Source organism: Balaenoptera acutorostrata, chromosome 20 (genome assembly GCF_949987535.1).
Source record: "Balaenoptera acutorostrata chromosome 20, mBalAcu1.1, whole genome shotgun sequence".
Lineage (NCBI taxonomy): Eukaryota > Metazoa > Chordata > Mammalia > Artiodactyla > Balaenopteridae > Balaenoptera > Balaenoptera acutorostrata.
The window spans coordinates 41,871,004-41,896,380 of NC_080083.1; the positions used below are offsets into that span (position 1 = coordinate 41,871,004).

At 40.2% G+C, this 25,377-nt stretch overlaps 1 protein-coding gene across 1 annotated transcript in view; it reads left to right on the top strand.

Moving 5' to 3' along the window:
* The first annotated feature begins 525 nt into the window (after window positions 1–525).
* BRCA1 (BRCA1 DNA repair associated) overlaps window positions 526–25,377 on the top strand; it is a 62,249-nt gene continuing 37,397 nt past the window's right edge. Inside the window, 10 exon segments of the mRNA XM_057535628.1 lie at window positions 526–644; window positions 1,568–1,680; window positions 9,705–9,758; window positions 18,100–18,177; window positions 19,140–19,228; window positions 19,812–19,951; window positions 21,030–21,132; window positions 22,082–22,127; window positions 23,802–23,878; window positions 24,797–24,913. Coding sequence (XP_057391611.1) covers window positions 1,601–1,680; window positions 9,705–9,758; window positions 18,100–18,177; window positions 19,140–19,228; window positions 19,812–19,951; window positions 21,030–21,132; window positions 22,082–22,127; window positions 23,802–23,878; window positions 24,797–24,913 — 784 coding nt within the window. The 5' untranslated portion in view covers window positions 526–644; window positions 1,568–1,600.

The window sequence follows — 25,377 nt, forward strand, 5'->3', positions numbered from 1 at the left end:
GACTCATGCCCGCTTCCCGTGTCGGAAGCTCCTCTCCATAAGACTACAGTTTCCAAGGGACACTGTGGCCAAGGCCTTTCGATCCGCAATGCATGCTGGAAATCGTAGTTTTTCCCCCACAACCCTTTTATTTACCAAAACTGGAGACTTCCGTTGCGACGGAAAGGGTGAGGGAACGGGGCCTCTTCCTGCGACTCTTTTAGGCACTATCTTGCGCTCATATTCGGGCCTCAGGTAGCGATTCCGACCCTAGTACAGCAATCACTGTGACATAATTGACATAATAAGCCGCAACTGGAAGCGTAGAGGTAAGGGGTCAGGCGCCTGTTAGAAAACTCGAGCAGAATTCGTTCTCTTCCGTCTCTTTCTAATTACGTAACGCAGGGAAAGAATGGGTGACCACCCCGAGAAACTCAGCTCTTTCTGTTCCGCCCTTCCGTAACGTGTTTCGTTCTCGCGTTCTGAGAGGCTCTCGCTAGGCGCAGCGGCCGGTTTCCGTGGCAACAGGAAAGCGCGGGAATTACAGATTAATTGAAACTGCGACTGCGCGGTGTGAGCTTTCCTGAGCAAGGGCGGTCCGGGGGGTTTTTCAGAGAACTTGGCCTGTGGGCCCGGGAACCACAGGCGCTTTGCTCTGGGTAAAGGTGAGAGAACCCTGGGGAAGGGAGAGGGGCCCACAGGGTGCTCCGGGGGACAGGCAGTAAACAGGTGTGGAGACAGCAGGGGAGAGGTGACTCCTGAAGGCGAGCAAGATGGGTGTTATCTGGCAAGGGGCGGGCGGAAGATGGAACCTGGGAAGCCTAAGACGTTGAGTCTGGGGAAATCGTGGGGAGGGGGATAACTTGTGGGTCACGGGGTCGGGGGGAGGCGCTGAGGATAAGGGAGGGGGCAAGGTGTGTCCGAGGGGGAATCCTGATGGTGGAAACTGGAATGGGTCTTGAAGAGGACATCATGGTATACAAAGACGGGCTGGTATATGTGAGATGGAGACCCAGAGGGAAAACAGGGTGCAGGAATGTGTCTGGGAAGAGGAGGAAACAGGATTTTGTGGGAGGGAGAGCCGTTAAGAACTGGATTCATATGCGTTTCTGAGAAGCGACAAGAAGGAAGTAGAGGGGCGAGCCTCCCTAGGCACATACGCTGCTGGCATGGATGTGCCTGGGGAGGATCCTGAGATGAGTGCAGGCCAGTGGGAAACACTGGGGAAGGACAGGGGTGGGGAGCATTGGTTGGTGTTGATTTTGATTTTAAGCGAGAAAAAGAAAACAGCCGGAATGATTGGAGAAATAGGTGGCTACCACCACTCACCCAGTCAGTCACCCCACTGTGGCTTTCCCGTTCTTGGAGAAAGGAAAAGACCAAAAGGAAGTGATTGGAGGCTAGATGTGAAAAAATAGAGAATTTAAATGGTCTTAATTACAAAAAACGTATAGAATTTTTTAAAAATAAGGTTTTTGTCATTAGTTCTATGGTTGATCTGATACTAAAGCATTCCAATCTTAAATGGCACTTAATGAAAGCAAGCTTTTAAACCTTTTAACGTGATTTATTTACATATATATTTAAGTTCATGTGTTAAAGTTCATGGGAACAGGAAGAAATGGATTTTTCTGCGGATCACGTTGAAGAAGTACAAAATGTCCTTAATGCTATGCAGAAAATCTTAGAGTGTCCAATCTGGTAAGTCAAGAGTTTATTAATTTGAGATTCTTCCTTATATCTGATGCAAATGAATAGAATTGATCTTAGATAGAAAGGAGAAAAAATTATAATGTTTATTAAGTTTAAGCTATTAAAGTTGCTGCTTTTCTTAACTGAAGAGCTTTAGGAATATAAGGAGTTACTCCTTTTTCTCCACTCTAACCTTCCCTCTGTGTCACCTCAACACACATAGCCCCCTGTCTTGAATGTTCACAGACTGTCTTGATTGGTTCTACATTGGGGCAAGGATCTGGTTTGGCTTAAGTGGCATTTGGGCATTTCATCCATCTCTACAACCAGCTTGATCACTTGGAATGGACATAGTTAATAATGGCAAAATAAAATCACAAATGCTTGGTGTCAGTGAGTGGGTAGGTCTTGGGAGAACCTTTGGCTGAAACTAGCCCTGTACTATATTTAAATAAGAATACTGTGAGTCCTCAAAGCCTTTAGCAAGTTTCTTTGACCCCACCCCCCAGATTTATTCATTTATTTAAAATTTTTTATTTTTTATACAATTTTTAAAGGTTACTCTCCATTCACAGTTATTACAAAATATTGGCTATATTCCCCATGTTGCATCCTTGTAGCCTATCTTACACCTAATAGTTTGTACCTCTTACCTCCCACCCCTATACTGCCCCTCCCCCCTCTTAGACTTTTTGAGTGAGCCTTTGTTTCCTTCATCTACAAAATAAGGAGGGGACTAGAATATTAAAGGTTTTTTTAGATTGAGCTGTAATTTACATACAGTGAAATGCAGAGAGCTTAAGTGTTCAAGTCTATGAGTTTGGGCAAGTGTATATATATCTGAGTAACCCAGTCAGATATAGAACACTTCCGGGCTTCCCTGGTGGCACAGTGGTTAAGAATCTGCCTACCAATGCAAGGGACACAGGTTCGAGCCCTGGTCCGGGAAGATCCCACATGCTGCGGACAACTAAGCCCGTGTGCCATAACTACTGAGCCTGAGCTCTAGAGCCCATGAGCCACAACTACTGAGCCCACATGCCACAACTACTGAGTCCACGTGCCTAGAGCCTGTGCTCTGCAACAAGAGAAGCCACCGCAATGAGAAGCCCACACACCGCAACGAAGAGTAACCCCCGCTCGCTGCAACTAGAGAAAGCCTGCGCACAGCAACGAAGACCCAACACAGCCATAAATGAATGAATGAATGAATGATATAGAACGTTTCCATCACCCCAGAAAGTTATCTTGTGTGGATTCAGGAGCTCTTAACTTGCTGACCCTCCACGACCCTCGGAAGCCTATAGATAGAACTGTATTCTTATATAATTAATTTCTTATGTAATTTTATATTTTGTATTTTATATATTTAAAAGCATTGCTCTAAGAAAGGAGTTCATGAGCTTTACCAACTGCCAAAGGGGGTCCATGGTACAACAAAGGTTATGAACCGCAGGTAGTCACTAGCTGACCTCAATGGTATCGCTGACCTCAATGGTATCTCTTAAATCTATAAAATAAATTAAAAACCATACCTCAGAATTTCTTGGTAAAAAGCCAGAAAGGCAATTTAGGAGGATTACTGACTACCCTCTTCCCTCTATTCTCTTAATTCTGGTCATTCTGGCCTCTTCACTGCTCTTCAGACGTGAGACATATTCTCCTGCCTCTGAGCTTTTATGCTTGCTGCACCCTCTGCCTGCAATATTCTTCCCCTGGTAATTGCATGGCTCACAAATCTTGATTGAAATACCATCTTTCAAAGAGGCAGACAATCCCAATTTAAAATTGTAACACTCCCACCCTCAACAAATCCCTTATCCCCCTTTTTTTCCATAATGCTTATTTTTTTTTCATAATGCTTATTTTTTACATAACTTACAACTATCTGACATTCTGTATAATTTATCCTTTTTCTCAACCCCCACAGAATATAAACCCCCAAGGGCAGAGGTTTTTATTTGTTTTATTTACTTCATATCTTCAGTAGTTAGAACAGTATCTGGGACATAGTAGCCACTCAGTAAACATTTGTTGAAGGTATTAAGTAATAAACTAAATTGGTTCTTTGATAATTTAGTGGTTTTTAACATGGTGATAGTGGTGGGTATTATTCAAAAAATAAATTGAAAAGTTGTACCTTTCCCTTGTGCTTCATGAAAGTTGTTTTTCATATTTGGAGTCAAGTAAATAAGATTAAAGAAAATGCAAGTTGTGTTTTCAGAGAGAAACAAGATTTATAAGTAACCTACCTTCTGCTCCCCTGCCTCTCAACATTTCAGCTAAACAAGAACCAGAGCTAAATGAGCCTTACAGCCTAATTTACGAAACATCAGAGCCAGGCAAGCAGGAAATGACAATTGGAAAAAAAATAGCTTTTGAAAAAGCATAAAACTTACTCATGATGATTACAAAGAGTGATCAAAAAGTCCTTAATAGTATGGCATTTGGGTCCATTTATTTTACATTTCCATGGGACTCAGTCATAATAATGTAACGTTCTTTCTCATTCTGGCAAAGTAAACCATCAAATAAAAAACTCAGCTACATAAAAATTAAAGATGTGAGAATGAAAGTTAATGTTAAATTTTTATTTTCAGTCAACTACTGTGTATTTTCCAGCTCCTTATTTATATATTTTTTCAATCTGTTTTCTTTTCTTTTTTCTTTTGGCTGCGTTGGGTCTTGGTTGCTGTGCGCGGGCTTTCTCTAGTTGTGGTGAGCGGGGGCTGCTCTTCCTTGCGGTGCACGGGCTTCTCATTGCAGTGGCTTCTCTTGTTGCGGAACACAGGCCCTAGAGCGTGCAGGCTTCAGTAGTTGTGGCATGTGGGCTCCGTAGTTGTGGCTCGCGGGCTCTAGAGCACAGGCTTAGTAGTTGTGACACACGGGCTTAGATGCTCCGCAGCATGTGGGATCCTCCCGGACCAGGGATCAAACCCATGTCCCCTGCACTGGCAGGTGGATTCTCAACCACTGTGCCACCAAGGAACTCCTCAATCTGTTTTCTATTCGAAATAGACCTGGGTTTTTAAACTAAGACTGTTCTTCCTGGTTGTTGTTAAACCTTAAACTCATACCTAGTTCACTTTTTTTTTTTTTAACATTGCCTAGAACAGTACAATTTGCAGTTAATGTCTTAATAAATGATTCCTGACTGTGACTGGAAACAACGTTATTTATGGTAACTATAGGGTAGGTTTCCAGCTTCTTTGAGGTCTCAAGCTAAAATTCCTTCTCCTGGCCCCTGAGTCATTATTGGCATTTACTTCTGATAACTGGTAGTTCTTTCTAACTTTACACATGAATATATAAATTCTTTGACTTACGAAGAGTTTGCTAAAATGTGTATCCCAGTGGGTGGTGGTTGTTTTTTGAACCTAACCTAGCTTCTTTCTCCAATCACCATGTTGGAAGCTCTAAATATAAATATGCAGTAGGCCTAAAATATTTCCTGGTTTGAAAAGTTTAAAATATTTGAGTCACTTTTATTTTATTTTTATTCTTTCTTTATTTTTAATATAAATTATTTATTTATTTTTGGCTGAGTTGGGTCTTTGTTGCTGCGCGCGGGCTTTCTCTAGTTGCGGCGAGTGTGGGCTACTCTTCGTTGCAGTGAGCGGGCTTCTCATCGTGGTGGCTTCTCTTGTTGCGGAGCACGGGCTCTAGGCGCGCAGGCTTCAGTAGTTGTGGCACGCAGGCTTCAGTAGTTGTGGTTCGCGGGCTCTAGAGCTCAGGCTCAGTAGTTGTGGCGCACGGGCTTAGCTGCTCCGCGATGTGGGATCTTCCCGGACCAGGGCTCAAACCTGTGTCCCCTGCACTGGCAGGCTGATTCTTAACCACTGCGCCACCAGGGAAGCCCTATTTTTATTTTTTTAATTAATTAATTAATTAATTTTTGGTTGCATTGGGTCTTCGTTGCTGCATGCTGGCTCTCTCTAGTTGCAGCGAGTGGGGACTACTCTTCGTTGCAGTGTGCGGCTTCTCATTGTGGTGGCTTCTCTTGTTGCGGAGCACGGGCTCTAGGCATGCGGGCTTCAGTAGTTGTGGCACGCAGGCTTCAGTAGTTGTGGCTCGCGGGCTCTAGAGCACAAGCTCAGTAGTTGTGGCGCACAGGCTTAGTTGCTCTGTAGCATGTGGGATCTTCCCGGACCAGGGCTCGAACCCATGTCCCCTGCATTGGCAGGTGGATTCTTAACCACTACACCACCAGGGAAGTCCCTGAATCACTTTTTTTTTTTTTTTTAATTTTATTTATTTATTTATTTATTTATCTATGGCTGTGTTGGGTCTTCGTTTCTGTGCGAGGGCTTTCTCTAGTTGTGGCAAGTGGGGGCCACTCTTCATCGCGGTGCGCGGGCCTCTCACTATTGCGGCCTCTCTTGTTGCGGAGCACAGGCTTCAGACGCGCAGGCTCAGCAATTGTGGCTCACGGGCCCAGTTGCTCCGCGGCATGTGGGATCCTCCCAGACCAGGGCTCGAACCCGTGTCCCTTGCATTGGCAGGCAGATTCTCAACCACTGCGCCACCAGGGAAGCCCCCTGAATCACTTTTATAGTAAACATTTACTTTCATCAGGACCTAGAAGAGAACATTTTAATTTTTTTCTTTTCATTCCCATTCTCTCTTCAAGCTTTTCCTTCAACAGTAATTACTTTTTTATGTATTGGAGTTTTCATCTGTTCAAAGTTTGTGTTTACAGTATGTTTGTATAGCTTGGTTTTTAATTACTATACTGAAATATAATTATCTCAGAATTGAGTCAGTGGTGAGAATGAAAGCCATCTGGTATCATAGCTAAATTCAATTTCTCTTTTACTGAGAATTTCTTTTGCTATCTAGCCTATCTGAGGAATAGTGATTTACTAACAAATCAGAGTTTTCTTTGTTTTTCTTTTTAAAATCACTTTCAGTTCCAATAATAATACTAACATTGGTACAAGTCATCTCAGGTTGTAAACATTTTCCCAAGTAGCATTTAATTTTATTCTCAGAATAGCCTCAAGAGACTGGTAGAGTGGGTGACCGAGAAGGAAACTGAGGTTCAGGTAGAGTGGTTGGCCTGAGATCACTCTGCTAACAAAGAGAACTGTAGTAGAAACCCAGTCTTCTGACTTACTCTGGTATTTTTCTTTTCATTGCCCTGTGCTGCGTCAGAAACCCCATGATTGCGAGAGTTGTGTTACCAAACCCTTCATAAGGAGGCTATTGTCCCCCAGCTTTTCTTGTGATCCTTTTCTAAAAAGTTAAACATTTAATGAACCACATTCCTATCACATACACAGGTTACCTGTTTTTTGATGTCTTGCCTGAACTTTACCAAGAATCAGTTTCTGAAACTCTCATTCAGAATAAACACTGAAGACTTAAAATAGCCTGTAGGTTCCTACATGCTCAGGCTCCCACCTACCTCTCTGACCTCTTCTGCTAGTACCTCCCCCTTGATTATCCATCCTAGACCCTGGCCTACTCGCTGTCCTTCAAAAACCCTGGGCATGGTCCTGCTCAGAGTCTGTCTTTTCTGCTCCCTCTGCTGGAATGTTCTTCCCACAACTGTTTTTTTTTTTTTTTTAAAGGAATTCCTTTATTTTTATTATTTATTTATTTATTTTTGGCTGTGTTGGGTCTTCATTTCTGTGCAAGGGCTTTCTCTAGTTGCGGCAAGTGGGGGCCACTCTTCATCGCGGTGCACGGGCCTCTCACTATCGTGGCCTCTCTTGTTGCGGAGCACAGGCTCCAGACGTGCAGGCTCAGTAGTTGTGGCTCACGGGCCTAGTTGCTCCGCGGCATGTGGGATCTTCCCAGACCAGGGCTCGAACCCGTGTCCCCTGCATTGGCAGGCAGATTCTCAACCACTGCGCCACCAGGGAAGCCCCCACAACTGTTGAACAGCTTGTTTCCTCACATTGCTCAGCTGTCTGCCAGTGTCACCTTCTCAGTGAGGCCTTTCCTGACCACCCTGTATATACCCTTCCCCCCACACACTGCACTCCCTGTCCCCTTACCTTGCTTTATTTTTCTTTTTAGCACTTATTCCCATATATATGTTTGTTTCTCAATCAACTGTCTACCACAACTAGAATGTAAGTTCTGTGAGGGCAGGCTTTATTTTGTTCGCTGCTGTATTTGCATCTCCAAGAGCAGTGCTTGCACATAGTAGATGCACAATAAATACTTGTTATATTAGTAAATGAATTAATCTCAGAAGGGCCTTGAGATTTTTGTGGTTAGCTGGGTAGGCATGAGAATTTGAGTGATGTATTTTCTTTTCTGGGGATTTTAATATTTTTCTAAGTTTATTATTTTCTAAATTTTCTTCAGTGAGTACTTATTACACTGTTCTTACAAAGTAATCACAAACCAAACATCATGTACCTCCTGAAGTGATGTAATAAAAGTACACAGACCCATCTGTAAAGTGTTCTTGCCAAAAAATGGAACCCAATTTTGATTGAGTCTGTAGGTCTAGTTTACAGGAAATAGAGGTTAGAGGGACAAGTTAAACCACATCATAGGGTTATAATCAGCAAAATCTAGAATGTGGGAAATTCTAGAGGTCAAATGACCTAGTTTTTTAAATAAATGACGAGGTAAAAAAAGAGGAGAAATCTGTAAAAGAGACTTGAGATATATCAACCAAATGCAATGTGTGGATCTTATTTGGATCCTGATTTAAATGAATTTAATTATTAAGTTTTTATGAGACAGTGAAGGAAATTGGAACATTAGTTGTATATTAGATGATACTAGGGAAATTATTTTTTAGGAGTAATAATGGTTTCATGGTTAAACTAAACAAGTCTTTATCTTTGAAAGATATATTCTGAAATATAGATGAAATGCTATGACAACTGGGATTTTAAAAAATATTTATTTATTTTATTTATTTTGGCTGCGTCGGGGCTTAGTTGCGGCACGTGGGATCTTCGTTGTGGCATGCGGGATCTTTTTAGTTGCGGCATGCAGGTTCTTAGTCGCGGCATGCATGTGGGATCTAGTTCCCCCACCAGGGATTGAACGTGGGCCTCCTGCATTGGGATTGTGGAGTCTTACCCCCGGGACCACCAGGGAAATCCCCTGGGATTTACTTTAAAATAATCTTGGCTTTGAGTGGATTTTGGTATGGATGAAATAAGATTGGCTGTGAGCTGATAATTGCTGAAATTGGGTTATGGTACATGGAGTTCATTTTACTGTTTTATTTGTGTAAATGCTTGAAGGCTTCCATATTAAGAAATAAAAAATAAAAAGGCAATCACATGCCAAAAAAGTGCTATGAGGGAATTCAAAAGAAATACAAGAAGTTTTTGTCTTTGTGGAGCTTAAAGTTTAGTTAACATATAGGATGTGCGCCCACAATGATAGCTCAAAAAAGGTATCAGTGAAAACTAATATGAAATAATATCAGCTAATTTTTTGAATGCTAAAGATAACATAGAATATAAAAAAGAATGACAGGGCTTCCCTGGTGGCGCAGTGGTTGAGAATCTGCCTGCTAATGCAGGGGACACGGGTTCGAGCCCTGGTCTGGGAAGATCCCACATGCCACGGAGCAACTGGGCCCGTGAGCCACAATTGCTGAGCCTGCGCGTCTGGAGCCTGTGCCCCGCAACGGGAGGGGCCGCGATAGAGAAAGGCCCGCGCACCGCGATGAAGAGCGGTCCCCGCACCGCGATGAAGAGTGGCCCCCGCTTGCCGCAACTGGAGAAAGCCCTCGCACGAACCGAAGACCCAATACAGACAAAAATAATAAACAAATAAATAAATAAATAAATAAAAGAAAAAAAAAAAAAGAATGACATATTCTGTTTTGATGTCTGAAAGCTCAGTGAGGGTAAGGATCATATTCTCTGCTGTATTTTTGGTTCCTAGTACAGCAGACATTTAATAAATATTTATTGAATGAACTTAAAGCCTTACTTTGACTCAGTTATAGCAGCTTAAAGTTGAACTTCTTTATTAAGAATTCATTTAGTTTTAAATGAATTATTGAACCTCATTTCTTTTCTTTTTCTTTTTTTTCCCTACCCTTCTAGTCTGGAGTTGATCAAAGAGCCTGTTTCCACAAAGTGTGATCACATATTTTGCAAGTAAGTTTGAATGTTTTATGTGTCTCCATTATTAGCTTTTGTGCTTATCCTTCATAACACAGGAAACACCTAGCTTTATTAAAGCTTTAGCTTCTTCAATTATGTGAAAAAGAATCATAAGTTTTTGTAGCCATAGTTTGTGGTAAAATATTGGCATATTTATCTAGTGGGATATGAAATCACTTTGAACAGCTGTTTGTTTTTTGTGTCCATGGGTGAAAGCAGATTGCAAGCAGTTACGAAATAAGCAAATTGCGTTTCAGCTGTCCCAGTTTCTCCTTTCTGTTCATTTCTGCATGTCCTTCTGCTCTCTGCCCTCTAAGGTTCAGTGTTTGCCTGCTTCATAATCCTTGTGAAAATAGGAAAGGACCTGATATCAGTTTATATTTAGGCTGAAATTCATTCATACCAATGATTCAAGTTATATTTACATTTTTAAGGATCTTGCCCTTTGAAATGGATATGTTTCTTGATGGAAGAATTTCAGAAAAAGTTTGGTAGGTAATTTTGTGGAACAGGGGGTTTTCTCCTTTCCTTGATGTTAAGCTATGATTGAAGCTTGCCCTGAATGCCAACTTATTTCTTTTTAAGCATTTTTTTCTTTTTTAATTGAAAAGACAAGCCATGTCAATGGTAATGAGTTACTAGCATATATGATGCAAAGTATTTTTCCCTCCTACCTCAAACCCCTGCCCCTCCCTTCCCTCCCCAGAAAAAAACCACAGTTATCAATTTCTTATGTATCCTCTAAGGAATGTTTAGATTCAAGTGTTTGTAACTTGGGATTCATGAATGGTTTTCATGAATTTCCTAGAATTATATTGAATTTTAAGTTCAATTGTATTAAAAACTATGGGCCTGTGCAGTTTTCTGGGAAGACAGTTCATAATTTTTATCAGCTTGGAACGTTTCTGTAACCTAAAAAACGTGAAAAGCTTCTGCATTAAGGATAGTGAGGGCTGGCTGAAGCTGGAGGAAACCTGTTCCCTTTGGAGGGATATCCTCTGAGCACAAGTCTGCCAGCTGGCCAGCCCCTTCCTTCCTCTGAATTTTACCTTCTTGCTATTTGTCTGTCCCAACAAGGATCTAGAGCCCATTTCCACTGTCTCTCACCCCTTTTCCAGGTCACCCCACTGGCCTAGATCTGTTCCCAACAGTTCCCTTCTCATTCTTCAGGCCCTTCTCCCTGGTCAGGTGTCATGGCAGCACAGCTTTAACTCTCCTTCAAGAATTTTTAGTTTTGTGACCTCTAGAGGGAAGCTTCTCAAACTGTCTGTGGTATAGGGCCATTTTCTTTGTAGATCAATACCTTTATAAAGCAAAATTTTAAAGTCCCACTATTTAAAAGGTTACAGATAGCTGAAGGCTAACCTTTTAAATGCCGGGACTTTCACTGTTTCTTGACAAGAATCTTTCTGAAATGTGCTGTATGCTTTCCCGTCACCTTGAATAATGAATATACGGTATTATAGTGTGTAAAGAAGAGATTAAATTATGAACATTCGTTACTTTGAGAGCTTGTGGAAGAAGGCAGTTTTACAGGCAGAGGAAATAATATGAGCAAAGGTATGAAGAGAAGAAAGAATATGTTCAGGAAAAAGAAACTAACTTTTCGTATATATAGAGGAGTTGTATTACAAAAGGAAGGAGCCCTCAGAGGGGAGATGATATTTGCAAGAGAGAAAGATCCAAGAGGAGGCAGAGGGATTGGAACTAGAAAATGGATGCTAGAAAGAGAAATAGTTGTTATTCAGTGAAGTTGGAGGTAAAGACACCTGTTGAGATTGAGAAGGTTAAAGTTGGCAAGTGGAGGAGAGTGAAAAAGGCTTGCAATTTCTAATATGGAGGATAGGAAAAGCAGAATAGCCAGCCATATTTTAAATGATATGTTAGAATTAAAAGTTTAGTATAATGCCTGTGTGATAGATCAACTTTTTCATGAAATATCTTCTGTAATACCTTTATAGTCTGAATAACACCTTGATCTATATGATAAGAAAGCTCAGAAAAATACCCCCAAGCATTAATTGTATTTTCTCAAGGTGGACTCTAATTGCTAACAATAACGCAGCTTTATTGACCAGAGTAAGACTGTAGTTCTGAAATCTTTCATGAGATATACAAAAAGTACAATGGTACCAGTTTAGAAGATATTACTTAGGCCATTCATGCATTAGCTTGCAGTTTCCAAACAACAGATGAAATGTGTAATACTTTTTGAAAGATCTAGACCACATTGTCCAAAGAGATATAATCTGAGCCATATAAATCTAACTTAAATTTTCTAGTAGCCACATTACCAAAAGGTTTTTTTAAAAGGTGAAATTAATATAGTTATACATTTTTAGCCCAATTATGGCTAAAATTTTATCATTTCAAAATATAATATAAAAATATTAATGATATATTTGACATTCTTTTTTTGTAGTAAGTCTCTGAAAGCTTGTGTTTTTCCATACTTACAGTACATTTTAGTTCGGACTAGCCATATTTCAAGTGCTCAATAGCCACATGTGGCAGCTGTATTGGACAACACAGCTCTAGAAACTAACTACTCAAAGTGGGACTCGTGGGTCTGTAGCAACCACGTCACATGGGGACTTCCTAGAATCTCAGCCCTACCCCAAACCTGCTGAATCAGAATCTGCATTTTAACAAGATCCCCAGGAGATTCTTATGCACATTAAAGTTTGAGAAGCAGTGCTCTGGAATGATAACCTTTCTATACACTTATATGGAGGATACTAAAAGGGACTAGACCAAGGAAGTCTGAGGTTTAAAGACCAGATAGACCAAGTAAGGCAAGTCTTGGGGTCAGTTAACTGAGGAGATCCAGATAAGTGGTGAGTCAGTGTTGGGGACGTTTCATGGCTGGATACATTAGATCATGACACCAGGGAATTCTGTAATCTAGTAATAGGTCGGTATGTCAGAGGTCCAGAAATAGGCAAGAGATGGATAATCTAGCAAGTAGATTGAACATAGTCTCTCAGGAGTCCAGCAGCAGAAATGAGAAGTTCAAGGTGGTAGTTATAAGGGAAGAAAAGTAGCAGGGACCCAGCCATAGGAGGCTGAGGGTTAGTGATAGATTCTCTTCCCTAGGAGACAAGAGCCTTGACTCAGGGGACTGGGATACTGGGCAAGAAACCTAGGCAGAATCTCCCAGATGAAGAGCTCAAGATAGCTTCTTGGTGGGGGAGGGATAAGTTGGAAGATTGGGCTTGACATATACACACTACTATATATAAAATAGATAACTAATAAGGACCTACTGTATAGCACAGGGAACTCTACTCAATACTCTGTAATGGCCTGTATGGGAAAAGAATCTAAAAAAGAGTGGATATATGTATATGTATAACTGATTCACTTTACTGTACACCTGAAACTAACACAACACTGTAAATCAACTCTACTCCAATAAAAATTAAAAAAAAGAAAAAAAGATAGCTTCTTAATTGTTGGAACTAAAGTACAAACCAGAGGTTTGATCAAAGAAACAGAGCCTTAGGACTTCCCTGGTGGCGCAGTGGTTAAGAATCCTCCTGCCAATGCAGGGGACACGGGTTTGAGCCCTGGTCTGGGAAGATCCCACATGCCGCGGAGCAACTAAGCCTGTGCGCCACAGCTACTGAGCCTGTGCTCTAGAGCCTGTGAGCCACAACTACTGAGCCTGCATGCCACAACTACTGAGCCTGCGTGCCACAACTACTGAAGCCCATGTGCCTAGAGCCCGTGCTCCACAACAAGAGAAGCCACCGCAATGAGAAGCCCGCGCACCACAACAAAGAGTAGCCCCCGCTCGCCACAACTAGAGAAAGCTCATGCACAGCAACAAAGACCCAACGCAGCCAAAAAAAAAAGAAAACAGAGCCTTGGACTTCCCTGGTGGCGCAGTGGTTAAGAATCCGCCTGCCAATGCAGGGGACATGGGTTTGAGCCCTGGTCTGGGAAGATCCTACATGCCATGGAGCAACTAAGCCCATGCGCCACAACTACTGAGCCCATGTGCCACAATTACTGAAGCCCGCACGCCTAGAGCCCGTGCTCTGCAGCAAGAGAAGCCACCGCAGTGAGAAGCCCGTGCACCGCAACGAAGAGTAGCCCCCGCTTGCCACAACTAGAGAAAGCCTGTGCACAGCAACAAAGACCCAACACAGCCAAAAATAAATAAAATTTTAAAAAAAAGAAAAGAAAACAGAGCCTTATTTATACAAACTGACAAGGTTTGGTGGGACCAGCAACATAAGTGGATGCTGAGACGCTAAGCTGTGGAGCTCTCAGGGTCTTTATTTCCTTTAACAAGGGACTGTATTTGTCCATTATCTTAGCTCTGTTGATAGTAAGCCAGGGCACCCAATATAACTGAAGGTAGCCAAAAGTTAGCTTGCCTTTATTTTGCCTATACTTAGAACTATTAATTCATTGCTTCCTGCCAGGATAGACTTGGACAAGCAACTAAAAATTAGATGAGTTTCCATAACTTGTTAAACTGTTCAGGGTGTAGATGTGCTCAAAAATGAGTACTCTGAAAAGTCCCCCAAATTTGTTTGTGGCAGTGTGATTTTACTATTCTCCATCAGCGTTTTCTTAAAGAGCTGAAGCTGCCCTTTAGAAAACATACTGCATTTTCTTTAAAAATGTATTGCCTTTCCTTTACCATTGGGCTTTAGAAACCCAAGAATCCCAAAACTTGTCTTAGACCTTTTCACTAAGACCTTATGTAGAACTTGTATATGTGTTTTCATTTAATTAGTGCATCACATAGATTCCCCAGGGCTCTAAAACAGAGTTTAATAAATTCTTCTGAGCCCTGAAAGACATGCCACTGTTCTGTTGATCTGTCAATATTTTCCTTAGCTCAGTCTTTTCAAGTCATGTACAAGTTCATTTTCTCTTTTGAGTTTAGTTAATAACCTTTATGAGTCTGTTCTTTTTCTAGCATAAAGAAAGATTGGAACTCATAATATCTTTGTTGATTTCTACGTATCTGGTTCTCCTGTGTTACTTATGTAATTATTGTACAGGCTGCAACATCTATAGCTTGACTTATCATGCAATATCTTAGCTGCTGTATTCTGCAGTACTATGTTTAGGGAATTACCTCCCTACCTCTACTCTGAATTGTTGAATTGTACCATTTGCCAGTGTGATGCATTGATGCCTCCTAGAGCCATTATGGTAGAGTGCAGGTAGTATTTGCATCTTCTCAAGGAGTGGTAGCCTCTATTTTGTGGCTCTTTAAATGGGCTTTATGGGACTTCTCTGGGTCCAGTGGTTAGGACTCTGTGCTCCCAATGCAGGGGGCCGAGGTTTGATTCCTGGTCGGGGAACTAGATCCCGCATGCCTCCCGCATGCCACAACTAAAGATACCACATGCCACAACAGAGGTCCTGCACACGGCAACGAAGATCCCCCATGCCACAACTAAGACCCAACATCACCAAATAAATAAATAAATGTTTAAATGAGCTTTATATACAAAGCAGGTAGCTTTTTGATACCCCTGTCCCCGAAACTATAGAATTGTTGTCAAGTGCAACGTGGTAGTTCAAGCAACTATATAAGTGAAGAAGGACCCCTGGGTCTCCTTGACCAAACCTACCTACATTTACTTTCTCTGGTGGAAAAACCATGGGCTTTGCTACAGTTCAATCCTAGATCCAGTATCACCTTTACCACTTACTTGATTACTGTATGATCTGGGACAAGTCTCTACTGTAAAATGAAGATAATACTGTAGGGTTGTGTAGACTGAGAGAGAGCAATGCATGCTAAAGGACCTGGCCAGTAAAAAGTGCTCTCTAAGTGTCTGCTGGCTCACCATTCCCACTGCCTTTTCAGCTCCCTAAATCTTCTTTCCTGGCTCTCTTCAATGTCGGTATCTTCTCTCTACTCCCTTCCCCAGTCACCTCCCTCGCCATAATACTATGTCCTTTATAATAGCAGGGATTTTGTTTTCCTTTTCCACTGAATTTCTTGCATCTAGAACAATACTGGACATGTAGTAAATATTGGTTGTATCAGTGAATCACTGCTTTTAATAATCATCACCACAGCTACTTCTGCTCTCTTCACTTTTTTCCGTTCTACCTCTCTTTTGAGTCTTCTTTTGTCTTCTTCCTAAGGGAACGTTGATCTTTATGGACACCACCAGCCAATGGGAGCAGTATTTTCCTTTCTTAAGGAAGCTGACTCAGGACTTCCCTGGTGGTTCAGTGGGTAAAACTCTGTGCTCCCAATGCAGGGGACCGGGGTTCAATCCCTGGTTGGGGAACTAGAATCCCTCATGCATTCCAGAACTAAGAGTCCACATGCCACAACTGAGAGTCAGCATGCTGCAGCTAAGAAGCCCGCATGCTGCGACTAAGAAGCCTGCATGCTGCAGCTAAGACCCGGCGCAGCCTAAATAAATAAATGTTAAAATCTTTATTAAAAAAAAAAGGAAGCTGACTCTGAACATGTTGCATATGATCTTCAAGTCTTCTTAGCCATATTCAGCGTCTGAGACAAACAACAAAATTGTTCTTTATCCAAAGCCATTCTAAAACCCTGAGTGAGCCTCCTTCATTCCTTAGATGTCTAGTGAGCAGCTTGATTATGCCAGATACTCTGTTGGGCATTGTGAATATAAAAAGGAGCATGATTTCTTCCAGCCTTGAGGGGTTTTTGTTTTGTTTTGTTTTGTTTTTTATTTTATTTATTTATTTATTTATGGCTGCGTTGGGTCTTCATTGCTGTGCACGGGCTTTCTCTAGTTGTGGTGAGCGGGGGGCTACTCTTCATTGCGGTGCACGGGCTTCTCATTGCGGTGGCTTCTCGTTGTGGAGCACGGGCTCTAGGCGCACGGGCTTCAGTAGTTGTGGCATGCGGGCTCAGTAGTTGTGGCTCGCGGGCTCTAGAGCACAGGCTCAGTAGTTGTGGCGCACGGGCTTAGTTGCTCTGTGGCATGTGGGATCTTCCTGAACCAGGGCTCAAACCCGTGTCCCCTGCATTGGCAGGCGGATTCTCAACCACTGTGCCACCAGGGAAGTCCTGTGTACAAGTTTTATGTGGGCTTATGTTTTCATTTCCCCTGGAAAGAAACCTAGGAGTAGAACTGCAGAGTCTTATGGTAACTCTTTGTTTAACATCTTGAGGAACTGCCAAACAGTTTTCTGAAGTGACTGCGTTGTTTTATATTTCCACCAGCAATGAATGAGGATTTCAGTTTCTCCACATCTTCGCCAATACTTATTATTATCTGTCTTTTTAATTAGGGCCATCATAGTGGGCATAAAGTGGCATCTCATTGTGGCTTTGATTTCCTTTTTCCTAATGAGTAATGATATCGAGCATCTTTTCATGTGCTTGTTGACCATTTGTATATCTCCTTTGGAAAAAATAGTTCTTCATATCCTCTGCCCATTTTTTAATTGGGTTATTTCTTTTTTTATTGAATTTTAGGAGTTCTTCATATATTCTGGATACAAGTCCCTTATCAGATATATGATTAGCAGATATTTTCTCTCATTCTGTGGATTGTCCCTTCATCTTCTTCATAGTATTATTTGTAGCACCGAAGTTTTTAAGTTTGATGTAGTCTGGTGTACCCATTTTTTCTTTGGTTGCTTGTGTTTTTGCCATTTATTTATTTATGAAATCATTGCTTAACCCATGGTCACAAACACTTATAGTTTTAGTTCTTGCATTTAGTTCTGTGATCCATTTTGAGTTAATTTTTCTGTATTGTGTGAGATAGGAGTCTATCTTCATTTTTTTGCATGTGGATATCTAGCTGTCCCAGCGCTATTTGTTGATAAGATTGTTCCTTTTCCATTTAATTGTCTTGGTGCTGTTGTTGAAAATCAACAATAACATAGATGTATGTTTGTATTCTCATTCTATTCCATCTATGTATATGTTTATCCTTATGCTAGTACCATGCTGTCTTGATTACTGTAACTTCTGTATTGAGGTGCTGAGTTTTTAAACTAATTATAATCATTTTACTTGAACTACTTACCATTTTTGTCTGGTTATGCAGCATGAAATAATTATGAGTATATCATTAAATACACCATATTAACTTTTAATAAGTTTTATTTGATCATAACAGTAAGCCATATGCGTGTAAGTTCAGTTTTAATAGATCTTTGCTTATATAGTTTGTTTTCTGATTATGCAGCATCTAAAAACAATTAAAGGCCATTGGTTGTAATTCACCTGCCATTACCTTTAAAATGGCTCTTAAGGGCAGTTGTGAGATTTTCTTTTCATGGCTATTTGCTTTTTGAATATTCTCTCTGCAAAAAAAAAAATGTAACTTGAGTTGTTCTTTTCATTCTTTAAAATTTATAGATTTTGTATGCTGAAACTTCTCAACCAGAAGAAAGGGCCTTCACAGTGTCCTTTGTGTAAGAATGATATAACCAGAAGGTATATTAATTTGGGTAGTTGGGAGGTTGGAAGTGACAACAACAGGAAAAAGTAGAAATTCCTTAATAACATAGCTGGTATTCCTATCAAACCACTCATCAGTAGAAAAGTATATAAAAAAGGGTGTTTAGCTGACAGGGTAAATTATTTCTAAAGTCATTTTTCTGAAAATTTTACAGTACATCTGCCTTATACAGGTACTAGCAATTCATTGCCTTTTTCTAATCCTTCTAAATGATGCAAGAACTTGCAGTCTTATCTAATATAGGACTGTACCACCCTGCCCCCATTGTCCTGATCCTGCTTTTATTTTTCTTCCTTGCGTATATTTCTACTTATTTACACAAACACATATGCAATGCATTTATATATTGTGTGTCCCTCTGGCCAGGATGTAAGCTCTATTGGGGCACTGGCTTTGTCTGTCTCAGTCAACACTGTTTTTCCAATGTTTGACACATAGTAGTCACTCAGATATGTAAATGAATAAATAAAGTATGTTGTCCTACAACTGTCCTAAACCAAAATCTCTCTTTGGACATTGTTATCTATCTATGATTTTGAAATAATGTAATCATCATTTGGCAGAAATCCCTGAGAGCTAGAAGTGGCAGTTTGGGTGGATGGGATTCAGATGTTAAGAATAATAAGTTCTCTATGCAGTGGATTTATATCTACTGTGGATTCAAAGTACTATTATTTTAGATAGTTATAGGCTTTTGGTAAGTTTGAATGGCCAAAAAAAATTATAAAAACAATCAATACTGCTATGTGGTTTAATTCTGCTGTCAATGATGTTTTGATTAGTGTAATGTCACTAATAGCTCTGTTCTTTTCATATAGTTTTTTTTTAACTGTTGCTACTTCTTTTTTTATTTGTTTACATGTCTTTCCTTATTGTAGTGTCCTTAAAAAATTGGTAATCACTTGCTAAGTGTGTCTTTCAAACAATTTACTTTCAGAAGCCTACAAGAAAGTACAAGATTTAGTCAGCTTGTTGAAGAGGTATTGAAGGTCATTCATGCTTTTGAGCTTGACACAGGATTGCAGAGTAAGTGTTGCATAACCCCAGGGGCCAATGCTCAAGTGGCCATCTATTAAAATGGAAGTTTGTGGAATTATCTTATATGAATAGGTGATAAGACCTTTTGGTCTAGGTTAACTTTAGCTCTTTATCTGTAATCTATTTTTTAAATCATTCCCACTGGTCTCACACCTTATTTTATCCATCCTAAGATACACGTTTTTTATTTGCACATCTCCAAAATTGGGAGCAATTTACCATCAATGGTGTGTCATTGTTTAATTTAGTGTTTTCTTTCTTAGTGGTACAGAAAATAATGGTGCATTTTATATCACTGGTATCTTAATTTCAGTGAAATATGGTATTAATAGGCAGATTTGTTAGTATTAAGGTGGGAAAAAAAGGAGTAGAAATAACTTTGGTCTGTGTGTTCATTTCCTAGGAGTAGAACTTCTGAAGTTCATTTTTTAAAAAAGTATAGGCAACCTTTAATGCATTGTTTTAATATTGTACAACAAAGAGCATACACAGGCTTTCTCTTGGTTCTTTGCTTACAATTAATACATTTTTTTCTAACAGCAAAAATAATGTTTTCCTTTGTAATTCACAGTTGCAAACAGTTATAACTTTTCAAAAAAGGAAAATAACTCTCCTGAGCATCTGAAGGAGGAAGTTTCTATCATTCAAAGTATGGGCTACCGAAACCGGGCCAAAAGACTTCGACAGAGTGCACCTGAAAATCCTACCTTGGTAAGGCCATTTTTGTGTATTCTGATAACATCTCTTTATTGAGCACTTGGAATTGGTGAGTGTGTTAGATGCTTATGGATTTACATAAAAAGTCAGTAAACAAGGGAAGATGGTAAATTAAGTGGCCAAACAAGAGTTAAAGGAGACGAGAGAAGGTCCCCGGTTTTAGTGCTTTGTTCATTCTGATGAACATATTTTGGTTCATATCTGTCTAAGATAGCCACAAGGACACTGATGGTCAGCTTGCTAGTTTTTAAAATAACCATCTTATGGCAGTTCTCCAGGGACAAGGAATTATCTTCTATTTTATTGCCTCTGAAAAGTTGCCTGGAAAAAAAAATCGGTTTTTAACATTTGAAAATTGCTTCAAGTTAAAAGTGTAATTGTCAAAGAAAATGCAGAGATTTGCGCTGTTGTTATTCATATGTGAATGAATAATGAAGATCTTAAAAATAATAGTTCTCTGGTTTCCCTGGTGGCGCAGTGGGTATGAGTCTGCCTGTTAATGCAGGGGACATGAATCCGAGCCCTGGTCCGGGAAGATCCCACATGCCGCGGAGCAACTAAGCCAGTGAGCCACAACTACTGAGTCTGCGCTCTAGAGCCCGCGAGCCTAGAGCCCGCGCTCCGCAACAAGAGAAGCCACTGCAATGAAGAGCCAGCGCACCACAGCGAAGAGTGGCCCCCGCTCACCACAGCTAGAGAAAGCCCGCGCACAGCAAAGACCCAATGCAGCCAAAAATAAATAAATAAATTAATTAATTAATTAAAAAAGAAAGACAATGAAAAAAAAAACAAAAAGAAAAAAAATGCTTTCCTTATCTTTAAAAATATTACACAGATAATACATATTTAGTTTAGAAAAATTTAGAACAACAGAGAGAGGGGAAAAGTATTCAAAGCACACAAAACTCATACATTCTGGTGTGTAGTTTGCGAAGTGTTTTTTTGAGGTGTCATAAATGTTAGCTAATTGGTAATGGTCTATTTGTTTTGTCCATGGCTTTGAGTTTCTGTTAAGAAAAAAAAAGCACAGAACTGGCCAACAATTTGTTGATCATTCTTTACTGCTTAGCAGGAAACCAGTCTTAGTGTCCAGCTCTCTAACCTTGGAATTGTGAGATCTCTGAGGACAAAGCAGCAGATACAACCTCAGAAAAAGTCTGTCTACATTGAATTGGGTAAGAGTCTCAGATTTTGTAAGTTTAGAATAATAGTTGCTGGATTCCTTGTCTAAGAGTTTTACCAAAAACCTTGGTCACAATTTATACAGTGGCAGGGAGCTCTGGGAAGTGAAAATAAAATAATTTTACTAGCCTTATGGTGTGTTATAAATACTGTAAAAGATGCAGGTCTCACCTTAAAGAACCTTACTTTGTAAAGACAGCAAAAGAAAGGATGTCTGGTTATAAGTATGTGTAAATATACTTTGGAAATGTGGAGAGTAGGGCTAAGAAAGAATGTGATAAGTGGGCTACAGCATTTGGAGGGATCTAAGATAACTTGTACTAGACTAGAAAGACTTTTAAGAACAGCTGAGCTCAGTTCAAACAGGTCTCTCTATGTCTTATCGTTTAGAGTATATTTATAATTGGAAAGAATGGCCCTCCTTTGAGCTCCCAAGCACTAATGTTTGCCATAGTACTTATCAGATTCTTTCGAAATTTCTTGTGTCTTTTCCCCTTTTAAGACCATAAGTTCCTAGACAACAGGTATTGCCTCATAAAAATAATCAAAATAATTGTAATAGAGAATATTTAGGAGCACCTACTGTACTGTACACACTGGTGTGTTTTACTTGTGTAACTCATTTAAGATGCATGACAAACCTGAGGTGATTACTACTATTATACTTATTTTACAGATGAGGGAATTAAGGCACAGAGAGGTTAAGAAATTTTGCCAAGGTCGTAAAGCTAGTAAGTGACAGAGCTGTGATTCAAACCTGTGCTTATGACCACTTCTCTGTATTGCCTGACATATGTATCATTGTGCCTGCCATGTAGTGGGTGCTCAGTAAATATTTCTTGAAGATATGTTTTGCAACAAGTGTATTTTTTGAGTTTAACCCTTTCAATAAAAATCCTTTTATTGATTTGTTATTTGGGGGTATTTGGGGAATTTTTTTAGGATCTGATTCTTCTGAAGATACAGTTAATAAGGCCAGTTATTGCAGGTGAGTCAAAGAGAGCCTTTTTCTATGAAGCTGGCATTTTTGTATCTAGTTAATATTAAGGATTGGTATTTCTTTAGGTTAGAATCATGGCATAGGAATAGACCTTAAAGACCATCTACTTGGGCTTCCCTGGTGGCGCAGTGGTTGAGAGTCTGCCTGCCGGTGCGGGGGACACGGGTTCGAGCCCTGGTCTGGGAGGATCCCACATGCCGCGGAGCAACTAGGCCCGTGAGCCACAACTACTGAGCCTGCGTGTCTGGAGCCTGTGCTCCGCAACAAGAGAGGCCGCGATAGTGAGAGGCCCGCGCACCGCAATGAAGAGTGGCCCCCGCTTGCCACAACTACAGAAAGCCCTCGCACAGAAACGAAGACCCAACACAGCCAAAAATAAATAAATAAATAAATTTAAAAAAAAAAAAAAAAAAAAAAAGACCATCTACTTTAATCTCCTCATTTTATAGCTGAGAAAATATCCTTTTTAAAAATATTTATTTATTTATTTTTGGTTGCGTTGGTTCTTCGTTGCTGCGCGTGGACTTTCTCTAGTTGCTGCGAGCGGGGGCTACTCTTCAGTGCAGTGCGCAGGCTTCTCATGGCGGTGGCTTCTCTTGTTGCAGAGCACAGGCTCTAGGTGCGTGGGCTTCAGTGGTTGTGGCATACGGGTTCAGTAGTTGTGGCTCGCGGGCTCTAGAGCACAGGCTCAACAGTTGTGGCACACGGGCTTAGCTGCTCCGTGGCATGTGGGATCTTCCCGGACCAGGGCTCGAACCCGTGTCCCCTGCATTGGCAGGCAGATTCTTAACCACTGCGCCACCAGGGAAGTCCAGAAAATACCCTTTTTGCTTCGTTGGTTGGTTTCTTAGTAAAGAGTTTGAAAGAGTTTAAAGTAACAGTAGAACTATGCACAGACTTACTTCCAGCAGATGGTTGTGCCCTAGCTTAGTTCCTCGTGTATGGTAGTGTTGACTCAGTGATAATTGTGGCTGTTGAAAACATTAGAGTACTCAGTTTTCAATTCTTTCCTTCCTTTGTTCCTTTATTCCGTCTGTAACTCAAACTTTGTCTACCTAAATTAAACCATAATCTACAAGCAGCCCCGAACTGGGTTGTCAAATTGCTTTCCTTAGGAATTAGTGCTTGACCCTAAGATCTGTGATGGTATCACTGCCAATCAGATTTTGTTTGCAAATGACTTTTTCCTGATCTCTCAATTGGGAGAAAATGGTTTTTAGCCTGAAAAGAAGCACAGAAGGCAGTGCTGCAAAGTGGTGTGCTTTTGCATTCTATTGGAATGTCTGTTCCATCCCAGTGCTCCCTTTGTTTAGATAACTTTGTGCTTGTATTCTCATTAAGATATATTTTAAGTTTTGTTGGTTTTCTCTTTACTATCTTTTAGCTATTATTTGGCCATCATTTAAATTTTAGTTCTCATTTGTATGTTCATAAAGCAATGTCCTATACTACTGCTGTGATTTTTGTGACTGTATGTTCTCAGTCTGACCATTTCATTTTGAATAGAAGTTACCAAAGGAGAGTGCAGATTTCAAAAAGTAAATCAAATTGATCACCCTTATTGCAACCCTACCTAGAGGAGCTAAAATACTTGATCATGTGACAACTATGTGCGCATATAAACTACTGTTTCTCACTAAGGCTTCTGTCTTTTCCCTATAGTGTAGGAGACCATGAATTGTTAGAAATCACCCCTCAAGGAGCCAAGGCTGAAGCCAGTTTGAATCCTGCAAAAAAGGGTAATGGCAAGTCTTCCAACTTAACAGGCACTAAAGAAAGAATAGGTAGATGTGGTACTGTAATTAGATTATTCTGAAGAACCATTTGGGACGTTTATAATTCACAACATTTCTTGGCAGAGTTAGAATATCATTCTTTCTCAGATGTCATGGTACAGCCTGACAATGGCACTAGACTGATATGGTTATAATAGTACCCTATGTAATTGGTTGTTGCCTTTACTTTTAATTGCTGTGTTTTTATTTCATACTTTGCATACTGGTATTTAGATAGAGGGAGTATGAGTCTGAAGATAGAACAGAGCACTATATGTCTGATGCCCAAACTGTACATTTTTTTTTTTGATTGAAGTAGATTTGATTTACGATATTGTGTTAATTTCTGCTGTACAGCAAAGTGATTCAGTTTTACATATATATACATGTTTTGTAATATTATTTTCCATTATGGTTTATCACAGGATATTGAATATAGTTCCCTGTGCTATACAGTAGGATCTTATTATTTATCCATTCTATATATACTAGTTTGCATCTGCTAACCCCAAACTCCCCCTTCATCTCTCCTCCACCTTCCCTCCCCCTTAGCAACCACGTCTGTTCTCCATGTCTGTGAGTCTCAAACTGTGCTTTTAATTCACTGTTAGAGTTTAGCGAAATAGGAGGTATGGTTTATGAGTAGGGAGAATTCTGAAATTAAAATTCTAATTATTTTGAGTGGAAATAATGAGACTCTAGATAAATAGGAATTAAGCAAAGGAGTATGAGCTACATCTTCAGTATACTTGATAGTGGAGGTGTCTCTAAGACTAGCCAGTTCCTTCATTCCCCCTCAACTAAGTTGTATTAAGTACATATTTTTTTCATAATAATTCAGTTTTTAAGCACCTTGGTTTTTTTGTTTTTTGTTTTTTCCAGCTGCTTGTGAGTTTTCTGAGAAGGACATAACAAAGGCTGAACATCATCAATTCAGTAATAAAGATTTGACCACCACTGAGAAACATGAAACTGAGAAGCATCCAGAAAAGTATCAGGGTATTTCTGTTTCAAACTTGCATGTGGAGCCATGTGGCACAGATACTCATGCCAGCTCATTACAACATGAAAACAGCAGTTTATTACTCACTAAAGACAGAATGAATGTAGAAAAGGCTGAATTCTGTAATAAAAGCAAACAGCCTGTCTTAGCAAAGAGCCAACAGAGCAGATGGGCTGAAAGTAAGGACACATGTAATGATAGGCAGACTCCCAGTACAGAGAAAAAGGTAGTTCTGAATGCTGATCCCCTATATGGGAGAAAAGAACTGAATAAGCAGAAACCTGCATGCTCTAACAGTCCTAGAGATTCCCAAGAGTTTCCTTGGATAACAGTGAATAGTAGCATACAGAAAGTTAATGAATGGTTTTCCAGAAGTGATGAAATGTTAACTTCTAACGACTCACATGATGGGGGATTTGAATCAAACACTGAAGTAGCTTGTGCAGTGGAAGTTCCAAAG